Source organism: Aquarana catesbeiana, linkage group LG08, assembly GCF_042186555.1.
Source record: "Aquarana catesbeiana isolate 2022-GZ linkage group LG08, ASM4218655v1, whole genome shotgun sequence".
NCBI lineage: Eukaryota > Metazoa > Chordata > Amphibia > Anura > Ranidae > Aquarana > Aquarana catesbeiana.
Window position 1 is genome coordinate 287,814,941 of NC_133331.1, and position 23,434 is coordinate 287,838,374.

General features: G+C 45.4%; 2 protein-coding genes across 9 annotated transcripts in view; one reads left to right on the top strand and one right to left on the bottom strand.

The window, feature by feature from the left end:
• The window catches only part of LOC141106776 (uncharacterized), a 101,693-nt gene that overhangs the window by 54,942 nt on the left and 23,317 nt on the right, over positions 1-23,434 (top strand). The gene's annotated exons all lie outside the window — the stretch shown is intronic.
• On the bottom strand, positions 6,569-22,814 carry LOC141106593 (uncharacterized). Of its 8 annotated transcripts, none has more exons than XM_073597497.1 (14): positions 22,428-22,669; positions 20,829-20,977; positions 20,018-20,122; positions 18,900-19,088; positions 18,690-18,813; positions 18,538-18,609; positions 14,095-14,166; positions 13,939-14,010; positions 13,046-13,117; positions 12,688-12,759; positions 12,498-12,569; positions 12,192-12,379; positions 11,943-12,054; positions 6,569-10,397 (listed from the first exon to the last, which is right to left on the bottom strand). In XM_073597497.1, the coding sequence occupies exons 3-14, from the start codon at positions 20,093-20,095 to the stop codon at positions 9,742-9,744; spliced, it is 1,779 nt and encodes a 592-aa protein (XP_073453598.1). In that variant the 5' UTR covers positions 20,096-20,122; positions 20,829-20,977; positions 22,428-22,669; the 3' UTR covers positions 6,569-9,741. The 8 variants fall into 8 exon arrangements, with proteins under 8 accessions (XP_073453598.1, XP_073453599.1, XP_073453600.1 ...); XM_073597498.1 differs by having other exon boundaries at positions 22,574-22,658; XM_073597499.1 differs by lacking the exons at positions 20,829-20,977; positions 22,428-22,669 and adding an exon at positions 22,679-22,814.

The following is a 23,434-nucleotide window of genomic DNA, read 5'->3' on the forward strand; positions in this document are numbered from 1 at the left end:
TTTTCTCCTTCACTGATGGGCACTGATGGGGCTGCACTGACGGGCACTGATAAGGCGGCACTGATGGGCACCGATGAGGTGGCACTGATAATGGGCACTAATATGCGGCACTGATAGGTGGCACTGATATGCAGCAGTGATGGGCACTGAAAGGTGGCACTGATAGGCGGCACGGATGAGCACTGATGTACACTAATGGATGGTACTGATGGGTATCACTGGCAGGCATCCATTGTGGGCACTGATTGGCATCCATTGTGGGCACTGATTGTTATCCCTGGTGGCCATGGGTGGCATACCTGGTGATGACTAGTGGTGGACATCCCTGGTGGTCCTGGTGGCGTCCCTAGTGGTCCAGTGTGGGCATCCTTGGGGGGGCTGCGCTGATAATCAATCAGCACAGACCCCCCACTGTCAGAGGAGCAGCCGATTGGCTCTCCTCTACTCGCGTCTGACAGACGCAAGTGAGGAAAAGCCGATCACCGGCTCGTCCTGTTTACACTGTGATCAGCCGTAATTGGACACGGCTGATTACGTGGTAAAGAGTCTCCGTCAGAGACTCTTTACCTAGATCGGTGTTGCGGTGTGTTGCGATGGCCATGATGCGTGCCCCCCCGGGGGCTTGTTATCCTGAAAGACATCATATGACGTCCGGTCAGGATAACACAACCACTTTGCCAACGTCATTTTGCTATAAGGCGGGAAGCAAGTGGTTAAAGGGTTAAGGAACATCTGTAGATGAAAACAAACTGTGCGGCTCTGACTAAAAGTTGAATAAGGCCATTTACATACCCCATGAAGCCTGACTGGAATACTCCCAGGACGTTGCTAGGATGTTGACAAGTGAGGCCTAGTCATTACAGCTCACCTCTACCAACACAGAAGTGAGCTTTTTCTCAGAGTTATGTCTCCTCACATGTTCTTTTTCTCCCCTGATGCAGTAGCTCTGAGCTCTTGTGATGGTGGAGGTGAGCAGTTATGACTAGGCCCTACTTAGCAACATCCTGGGAGTGTTCCAGTCAAGCTTCATGAGGTATATACACTCACAGGCCACTTTTTTAGGTACGTCTTGCTAATACGGGATTGGACCCCAGATTTGCCTTCAGAACTGCCTTCATTGTTCGTGGCATAGATTCAACAAGGAGTTGGAAACATTCCTCAGAAATTTTAGTCCATAGTGACATGATAGCATCACGCAGTTGCTGCAGATTTGTCGCCTGCACATTCATGATGCCAATTTCACATTCCACCACATCACAAAGGTGCTCTTTTGGATTGAGATCTGGTGACTGAGTAGAGTGACCTCATTGTCATGTTCAAGAAACCAGTGGTGAGATTGGAGCTTTGTGACATGGTGCATTATCCTGCTGGAAGGAGCCATCAGAAGATGGGTACAATTGTAGTCATAAAGGGATGGACATGGTCAGCAACAATACACAGGTAGGCCGTGGGATTTAAACAATGCTCAATTGGTAATAAGGGGCCCAAAGTGTGCCAAGAAAATATCCCTCCCACACCATTACACCACCACCACCAGCCTGAACCATTGATACAACACGGGATGGATCCATGCTTTCACATACCTCCCAACTGTCCCTGGTTTGGAGGGACTGTCCCTGATTTGGAGCAATGTCCCTCTGTCCCTCTTTCCTCCTCATTTTGGTCTGATCCATATAATTGTATATAAAATGCACTTTTTATCTTTCAAAAAGTGTTTCCCAGCGCTAAACATTTCATCCAATTTCTAAATGGCTGCATTTGTAAATCCCAAAAGCCAATATAAAGGAACAGTAGTGGTAAAAAAAAAAGCACTTGTGGGTTTATCTAATTTGTTTTTGTATAATTCTCCTTTAAGGGGCGTGGCAGGGGGTGTTTCCTATGCATTCATACTTTTGCTAATGGGTGTCCCTCGTTCCCATCTCAGAAAGTTGGGAGGTATGCTTTTTTTATGAGAAATTCTGACCCTACCATCTGAATGTTGCAGACAGGCAACGTTTTTCCAATCTTTTATTGTCCAATTTTGGTGTGCCTGTGCGAATTGTAGCCTCAGTTTCCTGTTCTTAGCTGACAGGAGTGGCACCCGGTGTTAGTCTGCCCATTCTCCTCTGACCTCTGGCATCAACAAGGCATTGTCATCCACACAACTGCCGCTCACTGGATATTTTCTCTTTTTCCCACCATACTCTGTAGACCCGAGAGATGGTTGTGCGTTTTTTAAATACTCAGACCAGCCCGTCTGGCACCAACAATCACGCTACGTTCAAAGTCACTTAAATCCCCTTTCTTCTCCATTCTGATCCTCAGTTTGAACTTCAGCAAGTAACCTTCATCACGTGTAGATGCCTAAATGCACTGAGTTGCTGTATTGTGATTGGCTGAAAAGGAATTTGTGTTACTAATCAACTGAACAGGTGCACCTTATAAAGTGGCCAGTGAGTGGAAATGGCCTACACCTATAACAAGGGCATTATTCAACTTTAGTCAGAGCTGCACAGTTTTTTTTTATCTACAGGCAGCCCTTGTCTGCATGGGCAGTGTTTTCAGTAAAGGTGAACTAACCCTTTAAGTTCTGCTGGTGTAATCATTAGATGCCAATACTTTATTAAAGATTCTTCGGGCTCTTATTTGTTCCTTGGTCTTTATTTTCCAACACCATGCTTTAATCCTGACCAAAGGTTTATAATGGGGTTTAGGTCCTGGCTGGTCAGTCAATACCATTAATGTGATGGGATGAAAACCAGTCCTTTACAGCCTTGGCAGTATGGGAAGAAGCATTTTCTTGATGTAAATTAAACTCCTGTGTGAGGGAATTACACTTGATGTATTTATTGGCTCCTTCTACAAGCGAGAGAAACAAGATTCACTATGGACTTTTGAGGTCCACGAGGACAACCCATAAAGTATTCCCAAGAATTCCTTTCTACAAGCAGAATATCGCCATTAGCATGACTAGACATGCAACCCTAGATTATAACACTCATTGTTGCTGGTTGGTCACTCTGGAATCATGTGGGTGGGGCCAACTCACCCTGGACGCGGGGGTACCTTTCGCCGTAAACATGCTCACTACATGTGTACAGGTTAAATCCTTCACACTCGTACTCTGTGACCAGGTCATGATCTCCAAAATGTGGGTTTGGTTCCGGTTGCTACTGGTAACCGACCACGAGGGAGGGAGCCTGACATTGACCCCCTCACTACTGGAGGACACATCAGCTATACCAGGTACCAATCTTTGCAAACGCCTCTTTCTAGTCCTTGGTTACCCATAGCAGCTGCATTGCTCCTCTTGCTTGACATGCGGAGTAGACTTCTTATAGTGGCTTTGTTTCATACCTTTTATGTGCTTTACGGATCCAAGTTCTTTTGAATATGCCAGGACCAACAGGCACCCCTTTTAATAACTTCAGACCAGGCTTAGAACTGTTGATGCAACTTTACTTAAAGAGTTTCTGGCAATACAGTTCAGCATAAACAAATGTCCATATACTGACCCTAACCATGACTGATTGGCTGCCTAGGCATACCTCTGCAAGGGAGTAGCCCATATTAGTGTTCCCCAAGTGCTGGTTAAACTCCGGATCCTTGGTGTCTCCTACAGACTGCAAGGTGCAGCAGTCCTCTTCTTCAGAAATCACATCATGTTCTGCCCAATGTGATCTGAGACTTCCCCGAACCTAGCTTTTCCCCTTATTTATATCATCGATGGGTAGGCTGGATCCGAAAAGACTGAGAACAGCAGCATACACATTAACTTTTTCCCGCCCTGCCTGGGCCAGCCACTAACTAAAATCATACTCCTGTAAGCAGCCTGCCTACAGGCAGGTTTCCTTCAACGGAACAACCCTTCAGTGGACGATTTTCACACCATCATTCACAAAAATTTATATTTTTGTTTCATCATCTCATCCCAGTCTTTAAAAGTCCAGCATAGATGTTCTTTGGCCAACAAAACATGTCTTCTAGTCTTCTCTCATCATCCAAATATAGCTTCTTTATTAGCATTATTGCTTTCAAGCCAGCATGAAGTAGCCAAGTTTGACATCTGAATTGGGATTATGTGATCAGAGGATAGTTCCCTGAGAGTTCTTAAAGAGCCAGTTTTTCCTCCTATGGTTTAGAGGTCCATTCTTTGCGGTGACCATAACACCGTAAGTGTGGGTAAAGGCGTATGGTATCCCAGAACTCCAGATGATTTTTCTTTTACAAAGGATTTTTTGAATTTTTTGTTTTACAGTATGGAGCTCAATGTCACAATATAGTAGCATTTAACAGAAACAAAGAGCGAACATACAGGTCTATTGTAGGCGAGAGGTAACAGGACAGAAGAACACAAACCAACTCTCCAAAAGTCAATGGAGTATGCATCAATGAAATATGTGTGCCCAATGTACGTGGTGGAGGTAAGAGAGACCTGCTCCTTGCTGGTGAAGGTAAGCGTGCATAATTGGGGGTGGAGAGAGGCGATCCCCAAGAGAATATCAAAGGAAATAGAGAAGGTAGAGGAAAGAAGAAAAGAAAGAAGGGGGAGGAGAAGAAGACATCCTGCAGGGTCCAAGCCAAGGCTCAGGGTAAAAGGGTGTCAGGGGCCCAACCAGGCCGAAAGTAAAGTGCCGTCTAGGTTCAGGCCATCATTGTGGAATATCCACGGGCCCCAAGACCCTCAGGAAATTGGCAAGGGTATCGTTTAGGATTGAGGTGAGCTTTTCATGAACCTTAGTCCCCATGCGTCATTGCTTAACTTCCTTAAAAGGGGATGAATGGCTGTAGCCAACGTCTGATGAATGGGAACTCCAGAAGATTTTTCGCTAAACAGAGTCGTGGGGTTACAAAATTTTGTAGAATTTTAGGTGGACTTTCATTATCAATAGGAACACCTGTTTGAAAAATGTATACTACATACATATATTGTTGGAATACATTTATAGTGTGGTTAACTGTCACTTTATTAACATTTTGTAAACACTGCACAAATTTAGATATTGTTTTATGTTTATGGTGTCGGAATTCACAATAAGTGCAAGCAACTGGAAGGAATAGGGTTTTATTAGTAGCCCAGCAGCATTCTTTGACGTTACCTATTCCCCTTCTGTCTTCCAAAGTTTATTTTATCCTTTTAGTGTCTTCCAAAGCAAGTCTTTTGGCTCTCTTGTCATCTTTAGGGGTAGTCACCCTCTTTCTGCCTTTTCCTTGTCATCTAGGGCTGGGGGCTGTAGACCCTCTCTGATGTCTGCACATTTGCCGAGGGTGCAAGCCCAAAAAAGGGGTCAAGTCTAAAGAGCTGCCTGGTATTCACAAAGAGCACCCCACAAGGGATGATGGGCCTCACCGCAGGACAGCTCCCAGGTTGCGGCCCTTGCTTACACTTATTCAGACAATAGCTGACACAAGAAGTACTAAGGTCCCTAAACACTGGAGAGACAGGGGCCATGGAAATGCAGGTGAGAGTCTCTCTGGGAGCACTTGGGTGCTGGCATCACAGGAAGATGGGCGTGTAAGAGATTCTGGGAGCACTTGGGTGCTGGCATCACAGGAAGATGGGCGTGTAAGAAATTCTGGGAGCACTAGGGTGCGGAGATCACAGGAAGGCAGCGGAGAGACAGGAGTCATGGAAATGCAGGTGAGAGTCTCTGGGAGCACTGCGGTTACAGGAAGGAAGGAGTACAAGAGTCTCTGGGAGCACTGGCATGCTGAGATAACAGGAAGGCTGGACTGCAAGAGTTTCTTGGAGCACTGAAATGCTGAGATCATAGGAAGACAAGAGTAGAAGAGTTTCTGGGAGCACTGGGATCATATAAAGGCAGTGGTACAAGATCTTCTGGGAACACTGGGGTGCTGGGATCACATTAAGGCAGTGGTTCAAGATCTTCTGGGAACAGATCACAGGAAGACAGGAGTCCAAGAGTTTCTGGGAGCAATGGGGTGCTCGGGTCACAGGAAAGGGAGCACTGGGGGGCTGAGATTACAGGAAGGCAGAAGTATAAAAGACTCTGGGAGCACTGGGGTACTGGGATTATATAAAGGTGGTGCTACAAGATCTTTTGGGAACACTGGGGTGCTCAGATCACTGGAAGACAGGGGTGCAAGAGTTTCTGGGAACACTGGGGTGCTTGAATCATAGGAAGGCAATGGCACAAGATCTTCTGGGAACACTGGGGTGCTAGGATTACAGGAAGGCAGGGAAGCAAGAGTCTCTGGTAGCGCTGGGATGCTGGGATCACAAAAGAAAGGAGTATAAGGCCTTGGGGAGCATTGAGGTACTAGGATAACAGGAAGAAAAAAGTACAAAAGTTTTGGGAGCCCTTGGGTGCTGGGATCACAGGAAGGAAGGAGTACAAGAGTCTCTGGGAGCATTGGGGTGGTGGGATCACAAGAAGGAAGGAGTATAGAGCCTCAGGGAGCATTGGGGTACTAGGATAACAGGAAGGAAAAAGTACAAAAGTCTTTGGGAGAACTGGGGTGCTGGGAAGACAAGAAAGAAGGAGTACACAAGTCTGGGGAAGCACTGGGGTACTGGGATTACTGCCAAGAGATTGCATTAAAAAGGACACAAGTAACAGCAATAGCATACAATAAACCAAACAATCCGATTATATTTTATTGACAGTCTCTGACATACAGAACACATTACAGCTTTTCCAGTGTATGAATTCTCTTCCCATATATAAGGCCAGTGGTCCCTGACCATTGCAGATCCAACTGCTTGAAGAAGCCTCTCAGCAGGTCATCTATATCTTATCATCAAATCTTTTTTAGCCAACACTACCAAAGTTCCTGTCAACCCAAGACAGTAAATGTAGGTTACTCTCCAGTTAGAAAAATATCTATGGTGCCACTACATTTCCATACCAAGATTCTATCTGGCTTTGACCGTGTGCTGCTGTAATGACCTATGTCCCTTAGCTTTATGTTAAGCATTAGTGTCCCGCTGGCCATGCCAGTGTCTTGTAGGGTCCTCTAGACTACCCAGTAGAGGTTTAGGGTTAATCAGGTAACCTAACTGTATGGTACAAGAAAAGGCATGGTCCATAACTATGGTTTTCAACTGCCAGGCCACAGCTTTCTGAATGCTCTGGCAGCTACTGCTGTCACGCCAGGCTCAGACTGGCCTGGTGGGGGATTCTCAGATGGGTCTTCCCCACTGCGTCACAGAAAAGAACAAGGTACTACTACTTTTTGTACCCTGGCTGAAATTTCTCCATGGGTAGATTGATCTGAAGCCAACAAACGTGAAAGATTTTCAGCACTACTGCCGACACACAAAAAGAAGTCATTGGAAGAGGCACTGCTGGACAGCGAATGTGATCGTAACCAAAGGTACCACCACTGACAATTTGAGGACCAGTCCCTAGTGGCCATTTTTCCAATGACACCAATGCTTGGAGGGGCTATTGTCCCTAGGGGGCAACTATGTCACTGAAACCAATGATTTGAAGGATGTTTTTCTGGGGTTCACTGTCCCACTGTACCCAATGACTTAGGGAGCTATTCTTCCCTGGTGGCCACTATTCCACTGACACCAATGATTTGAGGGGCAATTGTTCCCAGGAAACAACTACCCCACTGACACCAATGATTTGAAGAAATTTTTTTTTTCTGGGGTTCACTATCCTACTGACCCCAACGATTTAGGGAGCTATTCTTTCTTGGTGGCCTCTATTCCACTCACACCAATGATGCGAGGGGCTATTCTACCCAGAGCCCAGCAATGCCACTGAAACCAATGATTTGAGGGGCTTTTCCCCCCAGGAAGCAACTATCCCACTGACACCAATGATACGAGGGGCTATTCTACCCAGGGCCCAGTTATGCCACTGAAACCAATGATTTGAGGGGCTTTTCCCCCCAGAAAGCAACTATCCCACTGACACCAAAGATTTTAAGGATTTTTTTTTTCTGGGGTTCACTATCCTACTGACTCCAACAATTTAGGGAGCTATCCGTTCTTGGTGGCCACTCTTCCACTGACACCAATAATGTGAGGGGCTATTCTCCCCGGGAAGCAACTATCCCAATGACACCAATGATTTGAAAGATTTTTTTCTGGGGTTCACTATCCCACTGAACCCAATTATTTAGGGAACTTTCTTCCCTGGTGGCCACTACTGCAATGACACCAATGATTGGAGGGTCTATCCTCCCCAGGGAGCAAGTATCCCACTGACACGTATGATTTGAAGGATTTCTTTTTCTGGGGTTCACTATCCCACTGACCCCAATGATTTAAGGAGCTATTCTTCCCAGTGGGCAGCTATCCCACTGACACCAATGAATTGTTTAGGCAGCTATTCTTCCCTGCAGGCTACTATCCTGCTAATACCATTGATTTGATGGGGGGAGGGTCTCTCCTGGGGGTCACTATCCCACTGATACAGATAAATAGACTGAGATAATTTTGTTGTGTCTATTTAAGCTACAGTAATTCATATTTTTGACTTATCACTCCCTGTTTAACACATATTTTGCGTGCTTCTTTTTTTTTGAGTACAAACTTCTCATTGCTGAAGCAAGGAATAGTTCATCTCACTAAGGGCGAGAAACACTGGTGTAGTGGATGTGGGCCTTTGGAAGAAAGGAAGATTTCCCAGAAATCCCAACTCAAACCAAGAAATATTAGGGTTTTTTTTTGGACCAGGGAAGGCATGGTACATCTGTTGGGGCTTTTTTGCCCTTCACTTTCAATGCACTCACCACAAGAGATGATCTTGTTGAAGCATGGAAGGGTTTGTCTCACTAAGGTCGAGAGACACTGCTGTAGTGGGGTTGGGCTTTTGGAAGAAAGAAAGATTTGCCCGCAGGTTTCCCAGAAATTCCAACTCAAACCAAGATATTTTTGGTTTTTTTGAAGGACCAGGGAAGGCATGGTATATCTATCGTGGCTTTTTTGCCCTTCATTTCCAATACACTCACCACAAGAGATGATCTTGTTGAAGCATGGACGGGTTCATCTCACTAAGATCAAGAAACACTGGCAGAGTGGTGTTGGGCTTTTGGAAGAAAGGAAGGTTTCCCAGAAATTCCAACTCAACCCAAGATATTTTTGTTTTTTTTGAAGGACCAGGAAAGGCATGGTACATCTGCTGGGGCTTTTTTTCCCCTTCACTTCCAATGCACTCACCACAAGAGATGATCTTGTTGAAGCATGGAAAGGTTTGTCTCACTAAGGTCGAGAAACACTGCTGTAGTGGTGTTGGGCTTTTGGAAGAAAGGAAGTTTTTCCCACAGGTTTCCCAGAAATCCCAACTCAAACCAAGATATTTTGTTTTTTTGATGGACTAGGGAAGGCATGATACCTTTGTCAGGGCTTTTTTTGTCCTTCAACTCCCATGCACTCACAACAGACAATCTTACTAATGAGGACACCAGCAACAATAAAAACCCTGAGCGTTTCTGATTCTTTCTCACTCTAAAGCAAAAAACCCCCAAAAGTTAAAAATAACATTCCGCTGTTTGATGATGGTTGATGTTGAAACTGCCAGATGTGACATTTTTGTTCCTTTTCTTTATCATGTGAATCATTGTTACATTTAAATGTGACTTATGCTTCCTATATAGATAATGGAGAGTTCCATAACCGTTTACAAAATTTTGATTTGTCCGAAAAACATCTCCTGCTTTCGGGGGGAAATAAAAACAGCCTAGGTCCTTGCTACAATGGCCAACATCTTGCATTAGACGCCAATCCCTCGTCCTTTTTCAGAAAGTAAAATGCAGGAACTATGGTGGGCACCGGAGCTCCTATCATTCCGACCACGGAGATGTCTTCTTCCTTCGGTGAATCTCCTGATGTCTACTAAGGTCCGATCTCTGAGAGAACCGTTTCCCACATATAAAGCACGGATATGGCTTCTCACAGATGTAAAGCCGAAGATGATTGAGGAGAGACGACTTTTGGGAGAAACACCTCCCGCAACGAGCGCATGGGAAGGGTTTCTCTCCCGTGTGGACTCTCAGATGCCTCACCACGTCGGACTTCTTGGCGAAACACTTCCCGCACACCGAGCAAGGAAATGGCTTTATCCCTCGGTGGATCTTCTCGTGGTTGACCAGAATGCCTTTCTGTGTGAAGCTTTTCCCACAGAAGGAACAGGAGAAAGGCTTTATCCCAGTGTGAAGTCTCTGGTGCATGAGGAGACCTCCATACGTGGTAAACCATTTGCCGCACACGGTACAGGGAAACATTTTGCTGCCTCTCTGACCCATATCCACATTATCTAAATTAGCGGGGGAGGCTTCCCCAGGGTGAGAGAGATCTGGGGATCTATTGTGAAGTCCTCCAAAGGTGTTTGGGGTATCGGGGAGTTCTTCTAGAGAATCCTGTGAAAACTCTTCATCTTTTACATGACAGTCTGCGGATAATAGTAAATGTTCCTCTGACATTTTCCTCATGTGACCGTCTGCCAGGGCAAAAAAAAAAAAAAAAAGGTATATTCAGAAGATCTGCTTGTTTTTTAAAGAGACTCACTGGTTTAATTGGTGGATCAAACCATCATGCTAACATGATGAAATTAGACTGTCCTTGTGTACTGCTTACCAAATATTTTATAACATGAATGTCCCAACCATGAGTCACTCTTGAAGACAGGACACATAAACGTCAACCAACATCTACCAACTTTTGACCCCGAAGACCAAGTTTAAATCAATATTTTTTGCTAGAAAATTACTTATAACCCCCAAACATTATATATTTTTTTTTTAATCATAAAATGATCGTTGCAATTTTTTAATGTCACACGGTATTTGCGCAGCGTTTTTTTTAAAAGCATTTTTAAAAAAAATATATACTTTAATAAATTTTATTGCAAACAAACACTACATAATACCTAATTTTTTGTTAAAATATAAAAGAAGATGTTACACCGAGTAAATAGATACCTAACATGTTATGCTTTATGCGTACGCTCGTGGATGGTGACAAATTACGGTACGTAAAAATCTCCATTATCAACGCTTTAAAAGCCTTTTAATTAAAAAAACAAACAAAAACAAACCCCCACACAATATATACCCCCATTTTTTTGTAAAATGTGAAAGATAATGTTACGCCGAGTAAATAGATACCACGGCAAGTAAATAGATGTCACGCTTTAAAACTGCACATGCTCGTGGAAGGGCGACAAATTACGGTACTTAATAAAATGTCCATAGGCGACGCTTTAAATTTTTTTACAGCTTACCTATTTAGAGTTACAGAGGAGGTCTTGGGCTAGAATTGTTGCTCTCGCTCTAACGTTCACGGCGATACCTCACATGTGTGGTGAGAACAAATTTACATATGCGTGCGCGACTTACAAATGCGTTCGCTTCTGCGCACGAGCACGGAGGAATAGGGGGCGCATTACATTTTTTAAATTCTTTTTTCTTATTTATTTTTACACTGTCCCTTTAATTTTTTTTTAAATCACTTTTATTCCTATGACAAGGAATGTAAACATCCCTTGTAATAGAAATAAGGATGACAGGTCCTCTTTATGGAGAGATCTTGGGTTCAAAAAGACTCCAAATCTCTCTTTTACCTTTCAAAGCAAAAGATCAAAAAACATTTTTTTTTAATCTTTTGCTATAAAAAAAAAAAAAAAAAAAAAAAATTTGCCTGGACCGGAAGTGACATCATGACGTTGCTCTGGTCCTCCAAGGCCATAGAAGTGATCAAAGATGATCTGGTCTCTGTTCGCCTCTGTGACCAGCCGGCCGCACCGTCGGATCGTTTCTCGGGTGCGCCGTTAAAAACGGTAAGCCCGAGAAACACGGGTGAGCCACTCGGACCGCTTTCATGAGAAAACCAGCCAAAAAATGTCCCAAACATTTACGGGGTGATAGCAAGAGGTAGGTTAATCAAAATGAAGAAAGGCAACAACCAGCTATGGAAAAAAAAAAAAAGATGGACAAAGCAAAGGCAGAAGATCTAGACAAGGCTACCTAAGCTTTCCATTACCCACCTGCTCCAATCTCTATGGGACCTTGCTCTGCCTTACGTCGCCAATAATTTCTTATAAGCATCTCTTCTTCTTCGTCTATCTCTTCAACTTTTATATTTGTCAGGTTTTCAAGCTAGGTGACACACAACAGGTAACAGTTAATGTCTTTCCGGCCACAGCAGGAGAATAGGATGTTATAAACATCTTGTAAACTACTCTACAGCGTGTAGATTTACTTTGGCATTTAATGAAGCCCTCAGTTCCACCTACCGAAAAATGGTTTGGGGTGTTGTGGTCTTCCTGTGTGGAATCCTGTGAGCACAGAGGACTGGAGCTACGATCTTCCTGTATGGAATCCTGGGAATATATTGGACTGGGACTGAGGTCGTCCTTTGAGGAATCCTGGAAATACAGAGGACGGGGACATCTCCCTGGTGGGTTTCTGTTACTGAATCCATCTGTAGGAAACACACACACTGACTCAATACATTGTTTCTATGTGTTTAACAGATGATGAGGGATTTAGGTGGACCCTCCGTACTTCTCTCTCCTTTATGATAAAGTCTCCTCTCTTACCCCGTGATGTGAAGGCCGGCTGGCTCGCCAAGTTGCTGAGGGCTCTTTGAAGCTTTTTGTCTGTGTTCTTCTCTGTGAAGGAAACACACACACTGACTGAATACATTGTTTCTATGTGTTTATCAGATGATGGGGGATCTAGGTGGACCCTCCGTACTGTGCTCTCCTTTATGATAAAGTCTCCTCTTACCTGGAGATTTGAGGGCCGGCTGGCTCGCCAAATTGCTGGTGGCTCTTTGAAGTTTTTTGTCAGTGTTCTTCTCTGTGAAGGAAACACACACACACCGACTGAATACATTGTTTGTATGTGTGTATCAGATGATGGAGGATCTGGGTCAGGGGTCCCAAATTGGCAGCCCCCCAGCTGTTGGGAAACTACAAGTCCCATCATGCCTCTGCCTGAGGGAGTCATGCTTGTTACTGTCAGCCTTGCAGTGCCTCATGGGACTTGTAGTTTCGCAACAGCTGGAGAGCCACCAGTTTGAGACCCCTGATCTAGGTGGACCCTCTGTACTGCTCTATCTTTTATGAGAAAAGTCTCCTCTTACCTGGTGATTTGAGGGGCGGCTGGCTCGCCAAAATGCTGGGGACTCTTTGAGGTTTTTTGTCGGTGTTCTTCTCTGTGTAGGAAACACACACACTGACTGAATACATTGTTTCTAGGTGTGTATCAGATGATGGGGGATCTATGTCAACCCTCCTGTCAGGAAAGGTTCCAACTGCTGGTGGCGCTGTCGGACCTTTGGCTTGCAGTACTGATGTCCACCAGCGGGTGTCTCCTGGCAGTCTGGAACTGTCAGGAAAGATTTCACCTGCTGGTGGCACTGATCTTAGGGCCGCAGTACTGGTGTTCACCAGCGGGTGTTTCCCGGCAGTGTGGAGCAGACATTATCTCCTGCGATCAGGAGTCACCTGAGCCTGATTGCAGGAGATGTGTATTAATACCCGACAAGCACACACACACACTCGCCTTGGTATCGTCCTTGCGCCCTAACCTGAAGCTGTGAGCTGAACCTGACCCTGACTCTGAACTTGGTACCTGAACCCTGTCCCCTGTACCTGAACCTGTCCCTCCTGTGACCCTGTTACCTTTTCCTTTGCCCTGCAGCCTGATCTGTCCATCCCATCCCTGTCCTGTTTGTTCCCTGCCCCCATCTTCTGATCTCCCGTTGATGACCCTGGCCTTTACGATTCTGATATTCCCCATTTATTGTATATAACTGCCTGACTGTTGTTTTTTGTGGGTCTCTGGTAGTTGGTTTGTTGTGCACTGTGTTGTATTGGAGGTGTTGTATTTATATTTCACTTACTTTAATAAATTACTCTATTTTCACTTTACATGCGTTTTGGTTTCCTCTGTTGCTGTCCACGTAGTTCTGGTCACACTTGATTCATGACACCTCTGTACTGCTCTATCCTTTCTCCTAAGCTCTCCTCTTACCTGGTGATGTGAGGGGCGGCTGGCTCGCCAAATTGCTGGGGTCTCTCTGAAGATTTTTGTTGGTGTTCTTCTCTGTGTAGGAAACACACACATCAACTGAATACATTGTTTCTAGGGGGATCTAGGTGTCTCCTTTATAATAAAGTCTCCTCTTACCTGGTGATGTGAGGGGCGGCTGGCTCGCCAAATCGCTGGGGACTCTTTGAAGCTTTTTGTCGGTGTTCTTCTCTGTGTAGGAAACACACACACACCGACTACATACATTGTATCTAGGGGGATCTAGGTGTCTTCTTTATTTTATCAAGCAGGATTTATTAAGTAAAAAAAGGATTACAGAAGGATATAAAACATACCAAGAACAAGATACAACAACAAGTTGACATGGTACAGGTCAGCACATGAATGATGCATAAGTAAAACAATGCAGAGCCTATCAGCACATCCAAGAATCAGTACAACCTCAGCGAATGTTAAAAATCCCAACAAACCTAGTGGCGTAAAGGCCCTGAAAAAAGAGGTCTATAACCCCAATGTCATATCATTAATATAAGAATTGTATAAAAAAAAAAAGGTATGTGGCGCTGACCCTAATGCCGCATACACACAAGCGGACTTTTCAGCAGACTTGGTCCGACGGTATTACCGCCGGACTTTTAACGGACGGACTTGCCTACACACGACCGGACTTTCCAGCAGGCTAGGTCCGCCCGTCTTTCCGACGGACTTTCGCCGGAGTTACGGCGGACTTTCAGAATGAACGGACTTGCTCACACGCGGACAAGTCCGTTCATTTTGAACGTGACTCGGGTACGACGGGACTAGAAAAGGAAGTCAATCTCGCCGCTTTTATCAGCGAGATTGACACCTTACGAGCCCCGTCGTGGGGCATCCCAGGCCCTTAGGTCTGGCATGGATTTTAAGGGGAACCCCCTACGCCGAAAAATCGCCGTGCCCCCCCCCCCAAAATCCATACCAGACCCCGATCCGAGCACGCAGCCCGGCCGGTCAGGAAAGGGGGTGGGGACGAGCGAGCGGCTTTGGGGGAGGGGGGCCCTGCCGCTCTCTTGCCAGCGGAGGTCCGGACTTCTGGCCTCTGGGCTTCTTCTCTCTTCTCTTCTTCCCATGTTGACACAACGGTCTCTCTGGCTGGAATGGTCTCTGAGAGCTCCGATGTGACTTATATAGGTGGAGACCCCTCCCCCTTATGTCGTCACAGTCCTTGGGCATGCTGGGACTGTGACGGCATAAGGGGGCGTGGTCAACATCACCCGGTGACCACACCCCCTTATGCCGTCACAGTCCCAGCATGCCCAGGGACTGTGACGGCATAAGGGGGCGGGGTCTCCGCCTATATAAGTCACATCGGAGCTCTCAGAGACCATTCCAGCCAGAGAGACCGTCGTGTCAACATGGGAAGAAGAGAAGAGAGAAGAAGTCCAGAAGCCCAGAGGCCAGAAGTCCGGACCTCCGCTGGCAAGAGAGCGACATGAAGACAGCGGAGGAGCCGGCCGAAGAACTGGAACACCGGGAGAAGAGGACAGAGAGAGCAGAGAAGAACCAACCGGATGCCGGGAGAAGAGGAACCGGAGGGACCCCTGAAGTCGGAAGAAGACCCGGAGCTGTCTAATAAATTACTTCAAAAACCTGTGTAGTGTGTTTTATTATTGACACTTTTTCCCTAGGTAAATGGGTAGGGGTACCATGTACCCCATACTCACTCACATAGGGTGGGGGGCCGGGATCTGGGGGCGCTCTTATTATAGGGGGCTCCCGGATTCCGATAAGCCTCCCGCCCGCAGACCCTGACAACCAATGGCCAGGGTTGTCGGGAAGAGGCCCTTGTCCTCATCAACATGGGGACAAGGTGCTTTAGGGTGGGGGGGCCCCCCTCCCCCAAAGCACCCACCCCCCCATGTTGAGGGCATGCGGCTTGGTACGGTTCAGGAGGGGGGCGCTCGCTCGTCCTCACCCCCTTTCCTGACCGGCCGGGCTGCGTGCTCGGATAGGGGTCTGGTATGAATTTTGGGGGGGACCCCACACCGATTTTTCGGCGTAGGTGGTTCCCCTTAAGATCCATACCAGACCTAAGGACCTGGGATGCCCCGCACTTGCCGCAATAGGAAAATTTGTTTTTCCTATTGCAGCGAGCGCGAGATGCAGTACTCTGCCCTTGCGTCGTATCTGGTCCGTCGGACCAGCATACAGACGCATGCAGACGAACGGGCTTTCCGTCAGAAACTGAGTCCAGCGGACTAAGATATAAAGCATGCTTTAAATCTAGGTACGGCGGACTTTTGGGAAAAAAAAGTCCGCCGGAGCCTACACACGGTCGGATTGTGCGGCGGACTCTGGTCTGCCGGACCAAGTATGCCGGAAAGTCCGACCATATGTACGCGGCATAAGAAATAAAAAAATATATTAATAAAAATGTGTACGATATACACACTAAATAGATAGCACTCCCAAGACCATGCTAAAGCTAATGCTAGATAATTAAGTGCAAACAATCTTCAACATGATAAGCAGTAATAAATATTCATAATGCAAAATACCATCACCCTTCGTCACCCTTTGATGAAGTCATCAAACCTGGTAGATGAAATTCCCCAGAGTTGGGGAAAGGTCAAGAGAGAACCTGCTGGCATAATACCTCCCAGAATCTTGATCCCATATGTGGCCCACAACTGGGGATCTGGTACAGTACGGAAATGGTGGATGTTAGGATTACCCCATAGGGGCTGTGCAGGGGACCATTGATTCACGGGAAGGAACCTGCGCCTAGCAACCCCCCCATACCCTAAGAGTAGTTTTAGTAGGGATAAAAAGCACAGCATAGGCCCTAGAACCTCTATACACCAGGTTACACAATTCTGAAAAGGAGCCCAGAAAGGTAGCCTCCAAACAGATCACCGCACTGGACTTGGATCCAAGAAACCACCAGTGGGCAGTAACTAGAATGGCCGCCTAATTCTGTAGTAGACCTGGAAGTTCGGAAGAGCTAGACCCCCACAACACGATGGAAGCTGCAGAGTAGAATTTGCCAATCTGGGAAGGGACCCATACCATATAAACAAAGTAATATAACGGTCATTCTCCCAGAATCCAGAATTCGGAATCCAAATCGGGTAGTTCCCAAAAACATATGTAAATTGTGAAAGATTTATCATCTTAAGGAAGTTGATACGCCCCAAAAGATTAAGAGGGAGAGTAAACCAAGAGGCACACCGTTCCCAGAGAAGCGAAATTAAAAGGAGTACGTTTTTATCACAAAAAGCTGACAGATCCCGGGTCACGCTCACCTCTAAGTATCTGAATTCATCCACCCAGCATAAGAGAGGAACAAGCAAGGGAATTAGACCAATTAATACGGGTGCCAGAGTATGTACCAAAGGTGTCAAACAGTTCCAAGGCCGCAGACTAGGAGGGGCTTGCATCTTGCAAGTACAGCAGAGCATCATCGGTGTAGATCGACAATTTCTCCTCCAGCTGACCAAAACAAAGACCTCAAAAGACCCCAGACTTAGGGGTTCCCTCCTAGACCACCAACAGTCTCCTCAGCACTCCATTTGCTGGCGTGACTCATCCATATTTAAGGGCCGACTCTGCCACCTAGCCAGGCCCTCTGCCTGGGGATTGGCCAAGTTCCCCTAGTTATGCAGATCAACCCTTCTGGCCTCCGCCCACTAACTTCTACAAGTTTCTCCAAACTTCCAAATCAAGGGGGAGGTACCAGAGCCCTGCCTCTGTGTGTCACCCAGCCTGACCTGCAGTAAACACTGACCCAGATTCAGACTCCCTTTACCACAAGTCACACAAATAAATTTACCTTCGCTAACATAATAGCACACTAGAGGGTGCTACAGGCACCAGCACAATAATCGCCTCTGCCATAGAATTAGGGAGAGAGCTCAATGAGAGATACAGAAAGAACAGGTCTGTAAGCCTGGGAGCCAAGAATTCAACATGCAGAGAATAAACCTTGGTGGGTAGTCCGTCGGTCCTGGGAGTCTTCCCACCCTGCAACCACCCTATGGCTTCCTGAACCTCGTCCAATGAAATAGCTGTTCACGTAGGGAGGGCTCTAGGGTGGGAAAGGAATTGGTGTCCAAACAAGCCTCTAACTCAAGTGCCCCATACTGCACAAAGGAGGCATAAGGGTCTCTATAGTATTGCATAAACCAGGCACTAATCTGATCAGGAGAGGTAATAAAAGTACCGGACACATCTCAAATCGCCAAAGTGAATTGACCCAGAGCCAACTATGCCAGGAGGCGACCATTTTTGTCCCCATACTCAAAAGGTCTCCGTGCGGAATGCAGAAGTGATTCCGTAGTGAAAGCTACCCAAAAGACAGAAAGCTCCCTCAATGCCTGTCGCCACGCTGAATTCCGGGCCTGATCAGGAGCCTCAACATATACCTAATGAGCCGCTTCAGCCTCTCCTAAAAGGCAGTTGAATCCTGCTTAAGTGCAGAAATATGAGTAATATATGTACCCCTAATAAAAGCTTTAAATGCATCCCATGTCACTAAAGGTGAGGCAGAAGCTTCATTCTGTACCCAGTAATAGGTGTCTCCTTTATAATAAAGTCTCCTCTTACCTGGTGATGTGAGGGGCGGCTGGCTCGCCAAATTGCTGGGGACTCTTTGAAGCTTTTTGTCGGTTTTCTTCTCTATGTAGGAAACACACACACTGAATACATTGTATCTAGGGGGATCTAGGGGTCTCCTTTATAATAAAGTCTCGTCTTACCCGGTGATGTGAAAGGCGGCTGGTCCTCAATCATGACATCCTTGTAGAGATCCTTGTGTCCTTCTAAATACTCCCACTCCTCCATGGAGAAATAGACAGTGACATCCTGACACCTTATAGGAACCTGACACACACAATGATACAGTCACCATCCAGACACATCCCTTGTCTGTTACTGGATAATGTCCCAGAATTCCCGTCACCGCTCACCTCTCCTGTCAGCAGCTCAATGATCTTCTGGGTGACTTCCAGGATCTTCTTGTTGTTGATTTTTTCAGGTATCACGGATGAAGGCAGAGATATGGTTGGGATGCGGCTTTTGGTAAATCCTTTAGACAAACGCTGACCTTCTCTGTGTGTTATATGTTTCCGAGTGGTCTTCTTCACTACCTCATAATCCTGATGGAAAAAATTTGCATAATACATAAACTGTGAGTCAGGTTTGTGTTTATGTTAATAGAAATAAGAGTGATGTCATGTGACCTCCCAGAATCCTCCTCACCTCTCTGGTCAGGTCTGTGTTTTATTAATAGAGATAAGAGTGATGTCATGTGACCTCCCAGAATCCTCCTCACCTCTCCGGTCAGGTCTGTGTTTTATTATTAGAGATAAGAGTGACGTCATGTGACTTCCCAGAATCCTCCTCACCTCCCCGGTCAGGTCTGTGTTTTATTATTAGAGATAAGAGTGATGTCATGTGACCTCCCAGAATCCTCCTCACCTCTCCGGTCAGGTCTGTGTTTTATTAATAGAGATAAGAGTGATGTCATGTGACCTCCCAGAATCTTCCTCACCTCTTTCCCGTCAGGTCTATACTTTATAAAAAGAGAAGTATGGGTTTTATGTTTTTTTCCAGGATTATACTTACCTAGCTGGATGCTGCACCTGACCCCCGGCGCCTCTAAGAACCAAGTGATCTAACACCACAGTTTTCTTGGTTCTCAGGGCTCCCTGAGCAGAGAGCTGGTGGCTGTCAGTCAGCGACTCTCTGCTCTGCCCCCTCCTTGCTCACTGGAGCGCTGGGCTGTGGAGAGGGTGGGAGCGGCCGGCTCAGCATCTCATAGATTTGCTGAGAGGCTGAGTCGGTCCAGGCATTTGGACAGATCCTGACTCCATTGTCGCAATCTTACCCTGAGCCTGGAACGGCCCTGTGACATCAGCAGACAGCGGACTTCAGCCCGCTATCTGCTTAAGCCGGGTCACAGGAGTGCAGATCGTACTGCATTCCTGTGATCCACAGGAGAATGACAGCCAAACGAGCTTTGGCTGTACTTCTCCTTTAATAGAGACAATAGTGAAGTCATGTGACCTCCCAGAATCCTCCTCACCTCTCCAGTCAGCAAGTAGATGATTTCTAGGGATAGGTTTAATATTTTCTCAGTCATGTGACTCCAGTCTTCGTCCATCGTTTCGTTCAAGTAATCTGTAGAGATCTAAGAAAAACAAACAAACAATGGAAACAAATTTGATTAGAAAACAAAATATTAGGACACATTTCATTTGTAAACCTCATAATCCATATTTCTATCCAAAGTTTATATTTTCTTTTCTCAAGAATCCACGTGTTAATGTGTCATAATTCTAGTCACAAATTGAAATGCTCTATTTACTATTTTTCATGGTCGATGGCAGAACTTTGTTAAAATTTTAATAGTTGGGTGGGGGAGGCTTCCCTTGGACTTCAGCCCTTCCTTGAGAATTCCTAGCTGTTATCCAAAAAAGCATGCCCAGAAACCCTGCAGAGGAACCTCGCTTAGTTCTTAAGCCATTACTCCAAGATCATGACAATACTTAAGGATTGGGAGATAGACCAATCTTCGAGAGCTCAGGATTTCTTGAAGTGAGAAGCTTTCAACCTAAACACAATAATGCTTTACTATTTTATTATGGTCAATGACAGAACTTTGTTTAAGTTTTAGTAGTTGGGTGGGGTAGGCTTCCCTTTTACAACTGAGGACTTCAGCTTTTTCTGGAGAATTCCGAGATGTTCCCAGACAGCTGGGAGAAATAAACCCTTTGAAATGATGTCAGTTTGCCCATTTCAGCTAAAGGAGACATCTATGTTAGATGCCTAAATGGCACTTTGATCCATAGTGGTGGCAGATACATTTAGAGATGTCCTCAGACTAGATTCCTCACCTTATCCAAGGAAGCATGCCCAGAAACCCTGCAGAAGGAACCTCGCTTAGTTCTTAAGCCATTACTCCAAGCTCATGGCAATACTTAAGGTTTGGGAGATAGACCAATCTTCGAGAGCTCAGGATTTCTTGAAGTGAGCAGCTTTCAACCTAAACACAATAATGCTTTACTATTTTTTCATGGTCAATGGCAGAACTTTGTTAATGTTTTAGTAGTTGGTTGGGGTAGGCTTCCCTTTTACAACTAAAGACTTCAGCTTTTTCTGGAGAATTCTGAGGTGTTTCCAGGCCAGCTGGGAGAAATAAACCCTTCAAAATGATGTCAGTTTGCCGTTTCAGACAAAGGAGACATTTATATAAGATGCCTAAATGGCCTTAACTGACACTTTGATCCATGGGGGTGGCAGATGTATTTAGAGATGTTCTCAGACTAGATTCCTTACCTTATCCAAGGAAGCAAGCCCAGAAACCCTGAAGAGGAACCCCGCTTAGTTTATAAGTCATTACTGCAAGCTCATGGCAATACCTAAGGGTTGGGAGATAGACCAATCTTCGAGAGATCATGCTTTCTTGAAGTGAGCAGCTTTCAACCTAAACCAAGCTTTCTCAAATTTTTTAACACAGAGAAACTCTTGCAATAACTTTCTGCCCTCAGGGAACCCCTGCTAAAAATGACTATATCTAGAACTCGTGATACAAGTGATGGACAATGGGAAGAATGCTCCTAACACTTGTGGTCATGGAAAGAATTACCCCCTTACAGAGAGCTAAAATGATCATTGGTGTCAGCAGGAACTTATCTGAGAGGTAGAAATTACTAGTTGCTCAAGGAACCCCTAGAAACCTCTTGAGGGACCCTAGGGTTTCATGGAACCCTGGTTGAGAAACCCTGACCTAAACCATGTCATGGGACCACTTTCCATCTCATCAGTGGGATACTATGGGGCCTAAACTACTTCCCAGATGTTCCCCATGGAGGGTGAGGTCCACCCTGTCCAAGAGAGTACCAATGCTTAGGGGGTTCAGAGGTACTGGTGAATGATGGGAAGTTAAACCTCCTGACAGTTTCTTCTATCTCTCTGGGACTGCAATGGTGAGATCTTTGCGTTTCTTACAAGATCCGAACACCGGCTGCACTCATTATAAGGGACTTCCATCATTCCCTCTGGATTTTTCACTCGTTCTCTCTTATTTTTTAGTATGTAAGAGGAGGAGGAGCAATATCCAAAACTCCCAGGTGGAGAAGAACAAGGTCAGGGATTATAGCAGGGAGATCTTGCTGTTGGAGAAGAAGTGGAATTCATGCTAGGAGGTGGCTCAGCTAACCAGAAATCACCTGTACCACCATGCTCCTCCCATAACTGAAATTAGATTTTTGGGTGGAGCAACCATTTAAAGGGAACTTAATAAAGGTCTTCTTTTTTCTTTCAACCCAGTTAACAAAGTTACTTCTACGGTAATATCTAAAAAATGATCACTCATTGGACATGCATCATAGCTTTCTTTTGTTCTAAGAATCAGCATTTAGAAAAGAAGGCGTTGCGTCGAGCGATCAATTAGTCCTGACAATCAAGAACCTTTGACGGGACAAAACGCTTACAGGAACGTGCTTAGAAGCCATCACTGGAAATGAGCAAAGCTGGCCAACTCTGTGATACCCTGACACCCAGATTACAAGGTTTCAGCAGCCCAAATTCTGCCCTGGCTGTGTCATGTGACCTGCTATCTGACCCCCATGGTCTCCACCTCCTCTTGCATTGGGTCTCTCGGTCCCAGAGCACCAGGGTCTGCTCCACCTGTGAAATAAGCAGCTACAGATGTGAAATGAGAAGCTATATTAAATAACATTACCTGCCGCCAGTAACAAATATGTCTTCTGCTCTACTTCCGGCTTCACCCGGAACTTCCTGTCCCAGCGTCACACCTCACTTCCTGCCTCTGTGTTCCATTACTTCTTACTCGTTTGCGTTCCACACGCTTTTTTTGGTTCGTCCTGCCATCTTGTGGTCACTAACGGAACTGACAGTTATTATTATCTTCAATAAAAAAAGGGCATCGCTTCCACTCCAAATGTTCTGCCTTTATTTATAAAGCACCAACATATAAAGCTGTGCATTGACTTTAACCACTTCCAGCCCATGCTAATTCTGTTTTTTCTATTCTACATGTAAAAATCATATATATATATATATATATATATATATATATATATATATATTGCTAGAAAATTACTCAGAACCCCCTAACATTATATATATATATATATATATATATATATATATATATATATATATATATATATATATATATATATATATATATATATATATATATACACATTATCAGAGACCCTAGAGAATATAATGGCGGTCATTGCAAATGATAATAGAGATGGCCAAGGACCATCTGGCATATGGCCAGCTCTGTGGTAACCAGAACCAGGTGGCGCCACATGGTCAGAGAGGCACCGGTGGGAGGCGGGAGGGGATGGGACATCCCCTCCCACTGCCTGTAAAAGCAATCCACAGGCTAATTAGCTAGGCAAGGTAATGCCTCCTAGAAATGTAAGTAAGGCTATCCAAAAAAAGAAGGGTCTCCATTTCGGGA

Bases quoted from the DNA above. Each gene is read 5' to 3' on its own strand.
- LOC141106593 (XM_073597496.1), bottom strand. From the start codon at position 22,448: ATGGCTTCTAAGCACGTTCCT. The intron at 18,610-18,689 runs GTAAGACGAGAC...TTTCCTACATAG, and splicing joins GCCGCCTTTCACATCACCGG to AGAAGAAAACCGACAAAAAG. The intron at 14,011-14,094 runs GTAAGAGGAGAC...TTTCCTACACAG, and splicing joins GCCGCCCCTCACATCACCAG to AGAAGAACACCAACAAAAAT.